The sequence below is a fragment of the Halteromyces radiatus genome (genome assembly GCF_025201355.1).
Source record: "Halteromyces radiatus strain CBS 162.75 chromosome Unknown BX664scaffold_2, whole genome shotgun sequence".
In the NCBI taxonomy this organism is placed as follows: domain Eukaryota; kingdom Fungi; phylum Mucoromycota; class Mucoromycetes; order Mucorales; family Cunninghamellaceae; genus Halteromyces; species Halteromyces radiatus.
The window spans coordinates 2,118,043-2,134,486 of record NW_026251688.1 but is presented as its reverse complement, the minus strand read 5'-3'; the positions used below and the strand labels follow the sequence as shown (position 1 = coordinate 2,134,486).

At 33.7% G+C, this 16,444-nt stretch overlaps 7 protein-coding genes across 7 annotated transcripts; 2 read left to right on the top strand and 5 right to left on the bottom strand.

The window, feature by feature from the left end:
- Positions 1-1,811: 1,811 nt before the first annotated feature.
- Positions 1,812-4,099, top strand: BX664DRAFT_275366 (major facilitator superfamily domain-containing protein). Its single transcript, XM_051541280.1, has 9 exons — positions 1,812-2,221; positions 2,332-2,468; positions 2,540-2,552; positions 2,634-2,688; positions 2,758-2,834; positions 2,899-3,199; positions 3,324-3,425; positions 3,501-3,599; positions 3,695-4,099. The coding sequence occupies exons 1-9, from the start codon at positions 1,826-1,828 to the stop codon at positions 3,991-3,993; spliced, it is 1,479 nt and encodes a 492-aa protein (XP_051403187.1). The 5' UTR covers positions 1,812-1,825; the 3' UTR covers positions 3,994-4,099.
- An 820-nt stretch (positions 4,100-4,919) lies between these two features.
- BX664DRAFT_311846 (uncharacterized protein) lies at positions 4,920-5,237 on the top strand (the record flags this gene model as incomplete). The annotated part of the gene is made up of 1 exon (XM_051542587.1): positions 4,920-5,237. The coding sequence occupies one exon, from the start codon at positions 4,920-4,922 to the stop codon at positions 5,235-5,237; it is 318 nt and encodes a 105-aa protein (XP_051403186.1).
- A 674-nt stretch (positions 5,238-5,911) lies between these two features.
- Positions 5,912-8,756, bottom strand: BX664DRAFT_311845 (microtubule associated protein-domain-containing protein; the record flags this gene model as incomplete). Its single annotated transcript, XM_051542586.1, has 11 exons — positions 5,912-6,037; positions 6,130-6,630; positions 6,706-6,813; positions 6,904-7,011; positions 7,091-7,200; positions 7,319-7,466; positions 7,533-7,682; positions 7,798-8,001; positions 8,084-8,226; positions 8,316-8,346; positions 8,418-8,756. The coding sequence occupies 11 exons, from the start codon at positions 8,754-8,756 to the stop codon at positions 5,912-5,914; spliced, it is 1,968 nt and encodes a 655-aa protein (XP_051403185.1).
- A 231-nt stretch (positions 8,757-8,987) lies between these two features.
- BX664DRAFT_325256 (uncharacterized protein) lies at positions 8,988-10,207 on the bottom strand. Its single transcript, XM_051543988.1, has one exon. The coding sequence runs from the start codon at positions 10,112-10,114 to the stop codon at positions 9,035-9,037; it is 1,080 nt and encodes a 359-aa protein (XP_051403184.1). The 5' UTR covers positions 10,115-10,207; the 3' UTR covers positions 8,988-9,034.
- A 171-nt stretch (positions 10,208-10,378) lies between these two features.
- BX664DRAFT_325255 (uncharacterized protein) lies at positions 10,379-10,852 on the bottom strand. The gene has a single exon (XM_051543987.1). It carries the CDS (start codon positions 10,562-10,564, stop codon positions 10,397-10,399), a length of 168 nt encoding a protein of 55 aa, XP_051403183.1. The 5' UTR covers positions 10,565-10,852; the 3' UTR covers positions 10,379-10,396.
- Positions 10,706-11,700, bottom strand: BX664DRAFT_325254 (uncharacterized protein). Its single transcript, XM_051543986.1, has one exon. It carries the CDS (start codon positions 11,473-11,475, stop codon positions 10,855-10,857), a length of 621 nt encoding a protein of 206 aa, XP_051403182.1. The 5' UTR covers positions 11,476-11,700; the 3' UTR covers positions 10,706-10,854.
- Positions 11,286-15,502, bottom strand: BX664DRAFT_69906 (mediator complex subunit 15-domain-containing protein). Its single transcript, XM_051549697.1, has 6 exons — positions 15,176-15,502; positions 15,000-15,102; positions 13,565-14,924; positions 12,983-13,454; positions 11,825-12,877; positions 11,286-11,700 (listed from the first exon to the last, which is right to left on the bottom strand). The coding sequence occupies exons 1-6, from the start codon at positions 15,280-15,282 to the stop codon at positions 11,556-11,558; spliced, it is 3,240 nt and encodes a 1,079-aa protein (XP_051403181.1). The 5' UTR covers positions 15,283-15,502; the 3' UTR covers positions 11,286-11,555.
- Positions 15,503-16,444: the final 942 nt, after the last annotated feature.

Below are 16,444 nucleotides of genomic sequence, written 5' to 3'. Positions count from 1 at the left end.
CCACTGCATAATGAAACATTTGGATTGGTGGAGAATAACCATGCGAAACCTAGGAAAAAAAGGTGATGATCACGGAAGAAACGAAAAAATGGACGAACAGGTGGGAAAATATCATGAATTAATTATTATAGGTTTCAGTAAAAAAAGATATATATAGATAAAAAACATCGGGTTTATTATTCATTAACAACTTTCTCTTTTTTCTATTTTTTCTATTTTAACTTATAATAACGATGGGTTGTCCTTGTAAAGATAACAAAGATTGCTTGTAAGTAGATAATGATGATGAAGAATAATTATTAAATTCTAATAAATTATTTTATATATATATATCTATTAGATGTCAATCTACTGGATCATGTAAATGTGAACCTACTTGTAAATGTACTGATTGCAAAGCTAAGCACAGTAATAATTGTACTTGTGAAGGTAAAGTAGTTATTTTTTTTTAAAAAAAAAAAAAAGAAAAAGAAAAAAAAAAGAAACGGATGTCATTTTGTTGACATTATAGTAATTGTTTTTAATGTTATTTGAAATATATATAGGATCCGGGAAAGGATGCATCTGTGAAAAAGGTCAATGCAAATGCTAATGCTACAAAATCATCATGATGAATATGATAAGGATAGGGTTCTAGTTTTACTCTAGTTTTAGTTTAGTATAATCTAGTTAATAAAAAAAAATGATGGCTTATGGCGTCATATTTGAATATATAATCGATTCTACTTTTTCTTGGTATAAAACTCATTGATGATGATCGTCACTAAAAGATAGAATAAATATAGGTTAGAAATAGGTTTGACCTTTAAAACTTTGTTTATAACCTGTAACGATACCAAGAATGATGAATGCCCCAGTAATAGCACGAAAACGCCAGCAAGTAGTGGTTGTTGATGGTGATGATGATGATTCTATTTTCTCTTTTTACCAAAAAAGAAGATGAATTAATCCATCTATATATTTAACACAAAAAAAAAAAAATTACCTGATTTATCTACAAAACAGGCAGTTTGTAAATCGTTCATCATTTGTAATATAACACGATCTGATTCTTTATGTCCCTTTTTTTTCATCATACCATGCGGTGAATTTTCACTGTGATGAGTACTGGAGAAATGCGTGGATGATGCATGCATCATCATCTTCGGAAGTGGGTTTTATAAGTACTACTTATTTTACTACTACAGTATATGTCGGATGTACCAAAAAATGAAAGGAGAGAGCAAAAAAAAAAAAAAAAAAAGACATTAGATCGTATTATTTCTTATCTACACTCTTTCAGTTGTATTTTCAAAGCAACATCGATCGGATGGATGTATTCATGTTTTTGCTTTTTTTTTTTATTTTTTTTTTATTTGCTTACTGTCTTTCTTGGGTTAGTTTGGTCATCCAAGAAAAGAAGAAAAAAAGTGAGGACTACCTTTTTTAGTATCTGGAAATTGATTGGCCGAGAGATGATATTTTGCCTTCTGCATTTTTTTTATGCACGTCGCAGATATATCCAAGCCAGGGCTTAAAAGGGAGAGGTTAGCTTTTTTGCAAGTGATCTTTAATGAGTTTTTCCTTTTTTCTTTGACTACACCTTGTCCCCCTTTTTTTTTTATGATTTCTAGATAAAACCCTTCGGTTATCATAAAGGAGTAATATATTAGATAGAAAAAAAAAAAAACTTAAAATGTCTATCAGATCGTACTACTGTACTCATCCTGAAGACGGAATGAGCATCGGTAATTCAAATGTTTGTCTATTTCTTTTTTTTGATCTGGTTTCCCTATTTCTTTCCTTTTCTTTCACACTTCTTTTTTTTTTTTAAGAAAAAAAAAAGATGAATCCATCTTTTACATCCGTAGTAGAATATCATGAACAGGATCATCATCATTTAGCTAAAATACAACGTGATATCATTAACGAAAAAGGCCAACTACAATCAACGTCCATTTTATCAATTCCGTCCATTGAACAAAACAACAATCAAGAAAAGAATGAAGCTGATAATAAAACAAGTATGATGGCATGGTTATTGGTAGTTGTCGTGATCTTGATTAATAGCTCATCGGCAATGATGTGGATGACCGCTTCCAGTGTTCCTGTTTCTACTTCAGTTTATTTCAACATCTCATTGACTCAAGTGAATTGGATTTCTAATGTCTCTGCTATCATCAACACTGTGTTTTCTTTACCTTGCGCATGGATTTATGAAAAATATGGTCTCAAGTTTTCGGTAAGCAAAAAAAAAAAAAGGTCATACAATAAATAATTCATCTTTCTCATGTTATTTCCCTTATCTTTTTATATACATATATGTGCATCTTTGTATTTATATTTTAAAAGATTATCCTGGCTGGTTTACTCAATATGATTGGTTGTTGGTTACGCTGTATTGCTATTTTAGTGAATAATGATGCAAAGTATGCCGTTCTGATGCTTGGTCAATTTGTTGCTAGTTTTGGTGGTCCTCTTGTCTACAAGTAAAATGAAAAGAAAAACATAATGATTATACATACATATGCATAACTCAGCTGTTTTCTTCCAAACTTAGTATTGCTGCAAAGGTAAGCAACCAAGTCGCCGTTTTTCTTCTCCTTTCCTTCTTCCTCCCTACTCATTATTCCTTTTTTTTTTTTTTTTTTTAGCTTACGGCTGTTTGGTTTGCTGCAAAAGATCGATCTATTGCCAATACCCTTATATGTAATAAAGAAAATCTATTATTGAAGAATACTCACAAAGATCCCTTTTTTTTTCTGACAATCCAATTAGCTTTACAAGTAGGAATGGTATTAGCCCCTCTTGTCATACCTCAAATTGTCAAAACACCAGATGATGTACCTCGCAATGTAAGTCGATTCGGTCAATATATATGTATATATAGGAACTCATGTCTTCCTTTGTTTCCCTTAGTTGCTGATATTGGCTGGCGTCGCTACTGTGGTAACTATTCCATCTTTCTTTTTACCAAGTCGACCAGAGCATCCTCCCACTAAAAGTGCACTTGCTGAACGGATGGATTTCATTGAAGGTATGAAACAACTGGCGAAAAATTCGACTTTTCGATGGATATTGTTATTGGCTTCTTTGAATATGGGTATGGCGTATTCTGTCTCTGTTTTAATTATTGAAGCCATTATGCCATTGGGTTATTCGGATCAAGATGCTGGTATTTGTGCTGCTATGATTGTCATTGCTGGCTTTGTTGGAGGATGTAAGTCAAAAAAAAAAAAAAAAAAAAAGGACAATGGATGGATGATGGAAAGGCAGCGAAATCTTGGAGTACATTGAATTCTAACACATCATTTTATTCCCATATCATACACAACAACGTATAGTCATGAGTGGCTATTGGGCTGGAAAGACTGCTCAATACTTGATGTTGATCAAAATGTTTGCTCCTTTCGTAGTGTTTTCTTATGTTATTTTTATTTTCCAAAGTAAGTCAAGTTTTCGTTCGTACTTTTTTTTTTTATCTTTGTATTTATTCACTTTCTTTTTTTTTTTTTTTTTAGTTATTCCGAATGCTTTTGGAGCCATTATCATTGCTTGTCTCATTAATGGATTTTTCTCCTTTGGTATATTTCCTGTTATGTTGGAATTCAGTAGTGAAGGTAAACATGTAAAATAGGAGAGAGTTGAAATGAGAGAACTTTTATATATGTTTAACTGTCATTTATCTTCTTTTTCCTTTATTTATGTACATCAGTGACGTATCCTGTACCTGAATCCATCAGCTCATGTGTAATTTGGACCATGGTGACTACGGCAATGCTTATCTTTTCAGTGATGATAGACGCGCTACGAGCTGGACCTCAAGCCAATCCTCCGAACAACATGACGCATTCTATGGTGGCAGTAGCAGTGGTGATAGCTGTTGGATTTATTCCCGTGATTTGGTTAAAAGGTGATCTGAAACGTTTGGCAGTGGATACAAGTCATAATGATAGTGGGATTAGTCCTGATCAGCATCATCATTATGTAGGCGGATCACATCAACAAGTTTAGTTTCTTCTCATTCAATAATATCCCTTTATGATACAGGCTATGATTCCTCCATGTATACTTATTTACCAAATCAATATCTTCTTTTTAATAAAAAAAAATTCCAAACACCTTTTTTCTTATTATAATCACTTTATTTGTTGATCATTCAATGTCTATTTTATATGACTTGATATTAAGCACCCTTTCTCTTTTTCATCAACATCAACATCATTCATCGACTTGTCTACTCCTTATAATCAACAAGAAGGTGATGATACTGTTAGTTCCCTTCACCATCAATTATAAGACTCCACTGACCTTTTTTTTTTTTTTTGAAAATTTGACAGAAATGGTAATGTATGTCGAGATCACTTTGCAAAAACCAGTATGATTATATCCTTTCATACTTTATGTTACTGGATGACATCGATCATAAAGAAGAACGGAAAATGATAGAGTATAAATATAATTTTATTGAAGAATTTAAAAGTACTAGATCAGACTAACACTGATTACCGAAGAAAAAGAGGTGAAATCAATGAAAACTTTCTCTACTCCTTACACCCAAATACATTGAGACCGGAATCTGAATTATACGCCGTTTATTGAAGAAAAGTTTGATTGCATTGAAGTGCCATACAAGCTGATCAAAGCAAGAAAGGATACTCAAGTGTGATTTCAACTCATTGAAATAATCAGGAGTTATGTGAGCTATTGATCATCCAGTACCATTTGGTTTATTAAGTACAGATAACTATGATTATTTCTTAAAAAGTACTCCTTGTAATGCATCATGCCAATCAAGGGGGGTTATGCCATTTATACTATGATCATCACAAGAATATCCTACTATTGCTAGAAACCCATATAAAAGATAAATTTTTTTCTTTCTTTCTTTCCTTTTTTTTTTTTTTTGTTCCATTCTATTACTACAAAGATTTATCATCATGATAAATTTAATCTACTTGCTATTTCCCTCCTTGGCATTGATGGTCATTGCTTCTCATCCGGAGGAATCCTATAGTGATATTACCTATGAAGGTGATTCAGAGTCCACTCCAGTCATGCTTGGAGATTGTACACCATTTGAAAAAGATGGTCATCATGCTAATTCTATCGACTTCCATGAATCTGTCCGTTGCCATATTTACAGTGATACCAACTGCGAAGAATTGGATGCTACTTTCGAAATTTTATCCAATGGAAAACAGGATCTTCAAAATATTTTGAAAAATTCTGGCTCATTCAGTTGTGATGAACTATAGTATAATGTTTTCTCAATCCTTTCCTCCCCCCTTTTTATTACAACTACATTATGAATAAATACGTAAACTTTTCATAGGTCATCATGTGATGCTGTGTCTTCAAAATATAAATGGATTATAATGAATGATTCAAGGAAGTAATAAAAGAGACAGTTAGACTTAAAAAAAAGGAAAATATACTAAAAACTAATAATAGGATCAATACCTTGTGATCTAGATAAGAGATAAAAAGTCAATCCAAATCAAGAGAAGAGATCATCAAAAAAAAAAAAAAAAAGGAACCATTAAGAAAAAAAAAAAGAATCATTAAAAAGAAAAAGAATCATTAAAAAAAAAAAAAAAAAAAAAGAATCATTAAAAAAAAAAAGATACTTGCTAATACAAGCGTCATGTTATCCCTAACACTGCAGCGACAATTATTTCACATTTACTATACCAGTAACAAATATATCTAGAGTACGTCTAAAATCAGTACAATACGTACATGATCCGATGGTAATAATAGTAATAATAAAAGATATATATTGATATTTATTGAGTAGTATAAAGGAGTAGTATATATTGAGATAGGGAAGAGGGATTAAAAAAAAACGTATATATATATAAAAAAAAAAATGAGGAAAGGAAGGAGAAAGATAGTGATACTTGATCTCCTTTTTTCTTCTTCAAATGAATCAAGTATCATTTTCAGACATATCGCTGAGTTCAGGTCCATCGTCAAAAATACCAAGATCCAAGGTCATATCGTCTTCATCAAATAATAATGCACGTCGTTCCGATAATGTTCGAGCAACCCGTCTCTGGATTCATTTATTCATCATTAATATATATAAAAAAAAAAGAAAGAGAAAGTCAGTCAAGTCTATCGTTATTCATATTCAGTTATCTTTACCTTTTGTTTGAGGACCGGTGATTGTGGGGTATGGTGAAGAGGAGCCACGTTTTCATTCTTGTGATAATCTTTCTCAACCAAAGTACTATTTCCGCTACTACTGGTGCTGTATATACTGGATGCTGTGCTGTCACTTTGTCTTCGTTGCTTTCCATCCTCACTCATTATATCTTTTGTGATTTTGTTTTTGCCGAAAGTCATCGTAGGCGTCTTGTTGTTGTTAGGTTTTGGAAGACGAGTTCGTTCTCTTTTTCGAATATTGTTTTGCCGTACACGATGAAGGATGGTGGCTGTTGATGAGACTTGAGAATCTAAACGACGCCATTCATTCTTTGTTTCCGTAAACGTCTCTTGAAAATTGTTGAATCGATTAGCTTGTGGTGTATGGAAATGCATTTTCGGGTGTGATCGATGTCGTGGGCTAGTCATAGGTGGTCGTGAAACAGTCTTGGGTCGTTTTGGTGTGGTTGGTATGTGGTCATCATTATATGACGATGTGTCCTATAAAATAAAAAGTAAGCATTTACATGTTAGGACAAATAGAAATTAACTTTAATTCTACCAGGATGCTTTTACCTTGTCATCCGCTGTGAGTTTGTCCAAGTAAGATTCTCCATAAACAGTAAACGGTGTACCAGTAGAAGTTTGGAATTCACGAAGAGATCCTTCCAGATCACGCTTGCTCTAGATAATTAAATGTAAGAGACAGGTTAACGACAGCATTGTATTTATTTATTTTATGTATATCTCGTTATATCGTTCTATATACTGTACCTTTGGTAGCTCTCTTGATATTCTTTTTCTAAACTTTTCTTCACGTAACAATCGTCCAGGATCCCGTTGTCCTTTGCCAAAAAGTCTTTTTGGATCGTTTGTACTTGCCTATAAAATAATAGCAAATATTAAAAAAAAAAAAAAAAAAAAAAAGATATTTCTGGTTCTCATCATTTCTTTAGTGTACCTCAAAATCTTGCACTTCTTGCAGTAGTTTCATATGTCTTTCCACCTTATCCAAGATATACTTCCGATCTTCCACCATATGTTTCAGTCTTTCAATTTCAGCTTCATGTGCTTCCAAAAGAGTATCATTGTAGTCATCTATAAAGAAAAAGAAGGAATTCAGTTCTTTTCTTTTTTCTTTTCTTTTTTCTTTTTCTTTCTTTTTTTTTTTTTTTTGTTGATAACTTACCAGATTCAAATGCTGTAAAGGCATCTCGTTCCTGTTTGGACCAGTATAATTGATTCCATAAACTTTCCATTTCATTTCGAGCATCCAATATAAAGTCTTGTACTTTTTCCGATTTCAGTTTGAGCATCCTATCGAGTTCATTTTCATACTATATATATAAAAGATACCAGTTTCAATGACCAGTTTTGTATCATCTATTATTTGTTTATTTTACCTCCTGTATATCCATTGAGGTGATACCAGCATTTGACTGTAAAAATGAATTTCTTTCATCGGGATCAATCTGTAGTCGATCCCAAAGGCGATAGAGATGTTGCGCGATTTCTTGTTTCCTAAATTCCCGTTGTTGTTTGATCTCATCCAACTACAAGGATTGTTAAGAAAAAAAAAATAAAAAGATGAAAGAAGATATGAGATTTCTTTTTTGATTCTTTTTCTAGTCATCTTCACAGTCATCTATTATTCACTTCATCTATTACCTGAGCAATTGTTTGCATGATGCGGTTAAGTTGTTTTTCTTGTACCAGTCTAGTATAAAGAAATACCTTTTTGTCCGGTTGACGTTGTAAATCGTGAAGTTGATTTAATTCATGTTCAAATTCTGATTGTGGTGATAAACCCAGGGATTGCCATAGCTGTATAATCTGGTCTGTTCCATTATCCACTTGTTGAGCTCGTTTCACCTAATATCATGATGTATAAAGGGAGTAATGATAGTCAATACATAGTTTGTTTGTTTTTTATATATCTTCAGATATAACTTACATATTCGTTTCCGCATCGTCGTATTTCTTCTTCCAAAGCAGTAACCGTTGGTAAGGAAACGTCCACATCCTTTTGCATAATGAGTTCAGTGTTGACAAAATCCTCCAATGTGGATTGATATTCGATCAATTGTTGGTGTAGTTCTATTGTACAGTGCCATAAAGCCAAGTGTCAGTAACTGCTTGTACAATTCATATTTATTATAATTTTCCATTATTGTTGCTTAGTTTACCTTTTACATCGGCCAGCCGTTTTTCATAGTGCTGTATGAAGAAAAAAGAAAAAAAAACATAAGAATAAGTTTTGTTATGATACTATCCAATCTGATATTTACCTTCTGTACAATTTCTTTTTCAGCATCGAGTTTCTCCAGAGTCACAGAGTAAGGTTGAGAAGGTTGTTCCTGTGAAGTGTCATCAATATATTCACCCATTAGTCGTTTCAAATGAGCGATAGATTTGTAAGTATGTTGACATTGTTGTTGTAAAGCGTCTCTTTCATCAGTAAGAGTGTTGATATGTTTATCTGTTAGGTTCAGGACTGCTTGACATAGTTGATCTGTATCGTCTTGTTGTTTTGTTGATGTCGTGCCTATTTCACCATGAAGAAGCGCTAACTGATCAAATCTTTGACTTAATTGATCTATTAGTTGTTTCAGTTCTTGTGTTATCATAGATTGATATTATATATATAATGGTTTCAGGAGGGCGTGTGTGAATTTTATTGATAAGGGGAAAAAAAAAAAAGAAGAAAAAAAAGAAAAGAAAGAAACGAGGAAAAAAGGAGACGCGCTGGGTTAGAAACAAGGACCATATTATGGGTTCAGAAAAAAAAAAAAAGCATGCAAAAGGTGTTACGCGTGATTTTTTTCATCTGTACCCTACAATATTTGAACTCTACTTTTTTTTTTAATTGTAATCATTGAAAATAAACCATTTATTTTTATTAGTATTAAATAAAAGTGATTGACAATGGTTTTGACGTAAGATCGGATTTTTTAGTCTTTAGCATAGCTAACGGGACGTTGTCTTCATCCTCTTTAAGCCTATTATCATGATGATTACTTTTATCTAGGAGGCGATAAGACGAATGAAGATGTGGATCAGAGCGGGATGATAGCAAATGATACATTTTAACAAGAGAATGTGATTTCGATGATGCTGGTGATGGCAATGGATCGATGATTGGTAGAGATTGATAGAGAGGTGAACTAACGATATGATCATGATAATAAAGTGATGAATCAGATTGAGAGTCTTCATCATGACGATGTGATGATGGAAAATGATGAAATGATTTTGAAGAAGGATATGATGGAAAATTGGGGGATGATATAGGAGAAGATGATGGAGTTGTTAGACAAGAGGAGTTGGTAGTAGAAAATGTGGTGATGGAAGAAGACATTGATCTAGATGATGATGATGGCGATGGACAAGGTGATGATGATGATGATGATGATGGTAAATATACATGAGTGGTCTCAACAAATGGTTTCCTTTTATATGCTTGCAAGACAGGATGTTGATGAGATGTAATACTTTCAATCGGTGTGTCAAGTAAAGTAGATACATAGCGAGATTTGCGGGGCTTTCTCCCTACAGGGTCAAAATCAGGTTCAAATCGCTCAATTTCCTGCTGTATGACCAATGTTGATAATAAATGATAAATAGCACGATGATTTTCCATAGATGGTGGTGGATGACGTTTTAATTTTTGAATGGTTGCTATGTATAATCTTAAAGCATAGAATGATTGTTGTTGTCGTGAGAGATCAGGAGGAAACAAATCGTAATCATCACCATCCTGATCAGATTGAGGCCACTTTATTAGGGAAAGAAGATGTTGCTGTTTTTGCTTTGATGCTCTCAGGAACATATCTGCTACCTGATCTTTCATTTCGGAAGCATTCGACACTGATGATGATAAGTACGATTTCTCGGTGTCGCTGACGGTAGACTTCCTATTGGATGATGCTGCATTCTTTTTAGTGTTTCTAAATAAAATCCTAGAAAGTAACGACTTCTTAACCATCAGAAAAAATGAAAGTAAGGCAAAGATAAAAAGCAGTAGAATAAAAGATAAATAAATAGGTACTTTCAAAGTTTTTATCCCAAAATAAAAAAGGATAAAAAAAAAAAAAAAAAAGGAGAAGAATACTGAAATATGGGTTCCATTTTTTTTTTCTCTGATATCTGTAAAATAGAAACTATTTGATTGGATAATCCTTTGTTTGTTATGAACAAATAAAACAGCTTTATTTGAATCTTTTCATAAAATATGATGCAGTGTTGGAATGATAATACTGACATGTTACTAAGAGTAGATACATATTTGACAAACAGATACAATAAAAAAAAAAAGAAAAAAAGAAAAAGGATGGAAAATATAAATAAAAGATCGGGGATCATAGTCGAATAGGGGTATATAAAAAAAACCAAAAAGAAATGGAAGAATATAATGGAAACTCCTACCTCGTTTCATCGCAACCTGTTTCGTCAACAAACATGCAAAATGTCAATCCCCAGTTTTCTTTTAGCGAGAAAGATCGGCTCATACATCATACAAATTGACAACATTCCTCTTGATTGGATTCCACTATAAAGATGATGTTTTGATGTTCTTTATTTCACTAGATAAACTAAAACAAATGGAAGACTAAAAAAGAATGAAAGAAGAATGCTACATAATAATAATAATAATAAAGAAGATAGATATAAAAAGGTGTATATGTAAAAACAAAAACAAAGACGAAAAAAAAAATGATAATAGAATCAAAACAGAGGAGGATGAGCAAGTCGACCAGAACCACCTCCAGTAGTACAATTGATATATCCGTCCACATCAAATTCCAACCCAGGCATTGTTTCTGCAATTCCAAGTACATCCTTATCCATTCCAACTTGATACCAATTATTTTTGACGAAATCTTCATTCAATTCGCATGACGAGAAAGATGATGATGATAGTGAGGATGAATGACTAGATTGATTGTCATGCCAAGGTGAATTCACAGCTGTGTTTGAAGAAATCATGCCCATCAGTTCATTGGTGCCAAATGTTTCGTCCTTAAAGCCTTCTTTGAGAGCGTGGTGAACTAATGACGGTGATTCCGAAAACATCACTGTTCTACGATCGCCAGAGTCCTTTTTGTTGGTGTTTCCTTCTTCATCCAATTGTTGTTGTCGACCACCACTTCCAGGATTAGTATCATCACCATCAACAATTAAGTCATCTACCATGAATAAAGGAGTACTGTATATATCACTTGATGACTTGGGATTGGTCAATAATTGCGCAACATCTTTGAGGACATCGTTTGCGTAAAGCATAGGATTTATCACCTTGTCGTCTGTTCCCATTCCTGGTCGTGTATGAGATTGAGGAAATGTCATTGTTGCCGTTGTATTGGTAGTAGCAGCCGCACCAGGTATAGTTGATACAGTCGTAGGTGGTACAGTTGTTGAAGCTGTCGCTATGGGTGCTGTTGTACTAGCGGTTGTCGCAGGTATGTTGCTATCCACTTTTTGTTGCTGTTGTTGCTGTTGTTGTATTTTTTGTTGTTGTTGTTGTTGTTGCTGCTGCTGCTGTTGTTGTTGTTGTTGTTGTTGTTGTTGTTGCTGTTGTTCTTGCTGTTGTTGTTGCTGTTGCTGTTGCTGTTGCTGTTGTTGTTGCTGTTGCTGCTGTTGTTGTTGTTGTTGCTGTTGTTGTTGTTGTTGTTGTTGTTGTTGTTGTTGTTGTTGCTGTTGTTGTTGTTGTTGCAAAAGTTGCATGATATGAGTCGCTTGCTGTGATGGAGATGTGGTTGCTGCTGATGATGCTAATTCCAGTGCCTTATCCATAGATAATCTTTGCATTCCGCCGGAAACATTATTGATACTGCTAGCAGTGGTGGAGGGAGAAGATGTCAAATCAATAGTACTTGTTTTTTGTTCCATCTTAACTGATACATTTGTTCCAGATGAAGGGGTATCTTGTTGCTTTGATTGTTGTTGTAGTTGTTGTTGAACTTGTTGCTGTTGTTGTTGTATTTGCTGTTGTTGTTGGAGCTGAAGCTGTTGAGCCTGTTGCCGTTGATATTGCTGCTGTTGTTGAGATAAATCACCAGCTGGAGACTGAGAACTCGGTTGTTGTTGTTGTTGTTGTTGTTGTTGTACTAAATTGGATCCTGGAGCTTGGGAAGTTTGTGGTTGTCCTTGACCCTGTTTTTCTGCAAGCTGTTCTTTTGCTCTGGCAATAAAGTCACTCAACATTGCACGGATTTGATCCTGTTGTACCGGTGTTAATTGAATCCTGTTTTGTGATGCTTGTTGTAGTAACCATGAGCATTGTAACGCGCGCTGAGGTAAGATTTCAACAATTTGAGGTGGAAGACCGCCTGAAATAGCTGCTTGATAGACCATATGTGTTTGAGCTTCACGTTGAGTTGGTGTCACCGTTGCTTGTTGCTGTTGTGGTTGAGATCCAGGCATCGGAGGCATAGGTGTAGCAGTATCGGTTGTAGGAGCTAAAGATGATGGTTCTGACTTCGTTGGAAGACCCGGGCTAGCCGTTGAGGTTGATGATCTTGTCAAGTCTACCATTTGAGGGGAAGTCGATGTGGTAGGAACTGAGGGACTAGTTGTGTTGCTTATAGGCACAGGACTTGGACGTTGAGGAGTGCTTATCATTGTTGGTGGTGTTTGATTAGCCGTTGCACGTTGTTTCTTTGATGCTGGTAATTTGAGATCGATACTTTCACGCTTAATGGTGGCTGGATTAGGTGACTGCTGCATTCCAGGTGCGATAACATTGGATGATGCCTCAGTATCAGTAACAGATGCTGGTGGTCGGATAGGTTGTGATTGTTGTTTGATTTGAGCAGGTGATGATTGTAACGATAGTTGTTGAGATCCAAAAGATAAAGAGCTAGGTTGTTGTGTATGATCCATGGCTTGGTTGTTTTGCTGACCAGCAGCAATTGGGACATTTTGTTGTTGCTGCGTATATTGTTGCTGTTGTTGTTGTTGCTGTTGTTGCTGTTGTTGTTGTTGTTGTTGTTGTTGTTGTTGTTGTTGTTGTTGTTGTGAAGACTGAGCTGCATTTCCATTGATAGCATTTCTAACCCAAGAAAAGTAGCCACTAAATTGATCACGAAGTTTTTGAAGATTCTCCAAACTAACTAAATACACATCTTGAGTAAGGACATTGAGTTGATCTTCAAACATGTATTTCATCAAGATCAATCGTCGAGTAGCTTCAATGTTGGAAGTCAATGCCAAAAAGATAGGTAATAATTGGTCGATCTTTTCATACATGGGTTGCATCTGTAGTACGTTTTCCCGAATAGCGTTCTTTTCATGATCCGTTAAATTTTCCAATGGTCTTGCACGAGCTAACAAATCAAATAATAATGATAATGATAAAAAAAAAAAAAGTGAGTATGCCATCCTGGAATCTTTTTTTTTTCTTTTCCCCTTCCTCTTTTGATATTTGATATGTTACCTCTAGTACTACTAATCGTTTCATCCAATTGACGAATCATTTCAGTGGCCTGACTTCTCTGTTGAGGAGTAGTGTTTCGTGGATTTTGTTGAAGTTGAGGATTTGTATCATTGGTCTGCTGTGCATTGGCCATATCCAATTGTTGCTGGTGTTGTTGAGGAAAACCAGAAGGTTGTGATTGTTGTTGTTGTGTGGGAGTACCTTGCTGCTGATTCTGTTGAAGTTGAAGCTGTTGAAGCTGCTGTTGTTTTTGTTGTTGTTGTTGCTGCTGCTGTTGCTGTTGTTGTTGCTGTTGCTGTTGTTGCTGTTGCTGTTGCTGTTGCTGTTGCTGTTGCTGTTGTTGTTGTTGTTGTTGTTGTTGTTGTTGTTGTTGTTGTTGTTGTTGTTGTTGTTGCTGTTGTTGTTGTAATTGCTGTTGCTGTACATGCTGATGTTGATTTTGTTGAACTTGTTGATTCTGTTGAACTTGTTGATTCTGTTGAACTTGTTGATTCTGTTGAACTTGTTGACTCTGTTGTTGACGCTGTTGTTGTTGAAGTAATTGATTTTGTTGTAATTGCATCAAAAGTTCCGGACTGATTTGTTGTGGTTGGCCTTGAAGAGAATTTTGCATCATAGACATTTGATTCATCATATTCATATTAGCATAACTAGTTTGAGGAGCACCAGAAACAGGCATACCAGCCGAGGTAGTTGGAGCAGTAGGAGGACGATTCATATTTCTATTAGCCATAGCCATATTCATCATTGTATTGGCATCCATTGTAGTAGGTAATCCAGATTGTTGTTGTTGAATTGAATTACCTTGTTGTTGTTGTTGTTGTTGTTGTAAAGCCAATTGTCTTGCCAGAAAAACCTGAACTTGTTGTTGTTGATTAAGTGTCATAGGTGTATTACTATTTTGAAGACCTTGTAACATAGTACTAGAACTAGGAGTAGTAGTAGTAGCAGTAGTAGTAGTAGGAATAGCAGTAGCAGTAGTAGTAGAAGATGAAGAAGAAGAAGAAGAAGAAGATTGTGGTTGAGATGAATTAGGATTTGTCATAGAACGTTGTTGAAAAGCTAAAAGATCAGCAGAAGAAACTTGTTGTTGAGGATGTTGAAACATATTAGGACGCATTTGTTGAGTAGGATTTAAAGCGTTAACCATATTTTGCATTTGTTGTTGTACGATTTGCATTTGAGGAGAATTTGATTGAGTTTGTTGAGTTTGCATCAAAGGAGAAGTACCTAAACCATTTAATTGATCATTGACTACATTAGGACCAACTGTACCAGGAGCTACACCATTTTGAGTTTGCATTTGAATTTGATATTTGATTTGATTGAATTTTCTTGCATAAGACAATATATATTGATTCTATTTATAATAATAATAATAATAATTTTATCATAGTTTAGTATTTCATTTTACAACATATATATATATTCTAACCTTGTTAGGACTTCGTTGATAAAGAGTAGATTCAAAGTTTTTAGCCGCAGCAAAGATATCTTGTTCAGTTGTAGAAGGAGATAAATGTTTCAAAGCTTGAGCTCTATTTCATTACAATAATAATAATAAATATATAAATGTATAAATGTATTTTTTTTTATCTTATCAAAACTTACAATTGAGCTACAAAACGAGCTCTATCTTGTAAAGTCATTTCATCACGCCAGTTAGGATTAGGAACATCATTTGCTTGACTGTTTGGTATGTTCGGTTGTTGATTCATGATCACCAAGAAAAACACAAAACTATAGTGTTTTTATCAACAAAAACAAGAAAGAAAAGAAAAGGAAAAAAAAAAGGGAGGAAGAGAAAGAAAAAGAGATTGGATGGAATATATTGTCGTATATCGAAGTGAATTGTTGTATTGATAATAAATAAATAAATAAATAAAAAAAAGATATAGAATAATGAATTGATAGTAATTATAAAGATAGAAAAAAAAAAAAAAAAGAAAGAAAGAAAAAAAAGAACAAAAAAGAATAAAAAAAAGGGAAGAAAAAAAACACTGAAAAGTGAAAAAAAAAGGAGTTTGAGATTCTCGGGGAAAATTTTGAAATGTGTAGGTTTTTTTTTTTTTCTTTCATTTTCCACTTTAAACAGTTTTTTTTGTTCGTGACGACCTGATCTCTCTCCCTTCTTTCCAGAAATGGTCCAATTTTGCGTGTTTTATATATAAATATATATCTTTTTTTTTGACATTTTAAATAATTATTTTCTTTTCTTTTTTTTTCTTTTTGAATGATTATTTTATATATACATAAATCAACTCTATTTTCATCTCAACTAGTTGATTTTTTATCTTTATAAAACAAGCTGTTTTGATAGTTTGGTACTCTCTCAGGTCACACGTCCTTATGGTTTTTTTTTTTGACACTCCGGTTATCCTCTTTTTTTTTTTTTTTCTTTTTCTTTTTTTTTTTTTTTTTTTAACTTTTTTTTTTTTTTTATTTTAAACTATGGTAGATAAACCTTTACCTCATAAACCCAAATTATCTTCTCGTGATGAAATTGCAAAGTCTTTATCTCCTTTAATTGCTGTTGCTGCAAGTTCAGATGCTGAAGATATTTGTAAAGCCAATCACTTTTCTTCTTTTGTTGACTTTATCAACCCCTTTGGTCACTCTATCGAAGGAAGAAGTAAGTTTTTTATTATTTATTTTAAATAATAATAATAATAATAATAATATCTTCATATTTTTATTTTTATTTTATTTAGTTATAGCAAGAGATTCACAAGGTATACCTATTCCAATTGACAACTTTACTGTTCGTTTTCGTTCTATTGACAAACTAGACGAACCTGATCATCAAGCTATACAAAGACTTGTTAATGACACTGTCAAGTTGGATAAAAACACTTCTCCTATTGAACAATATGCTATCCG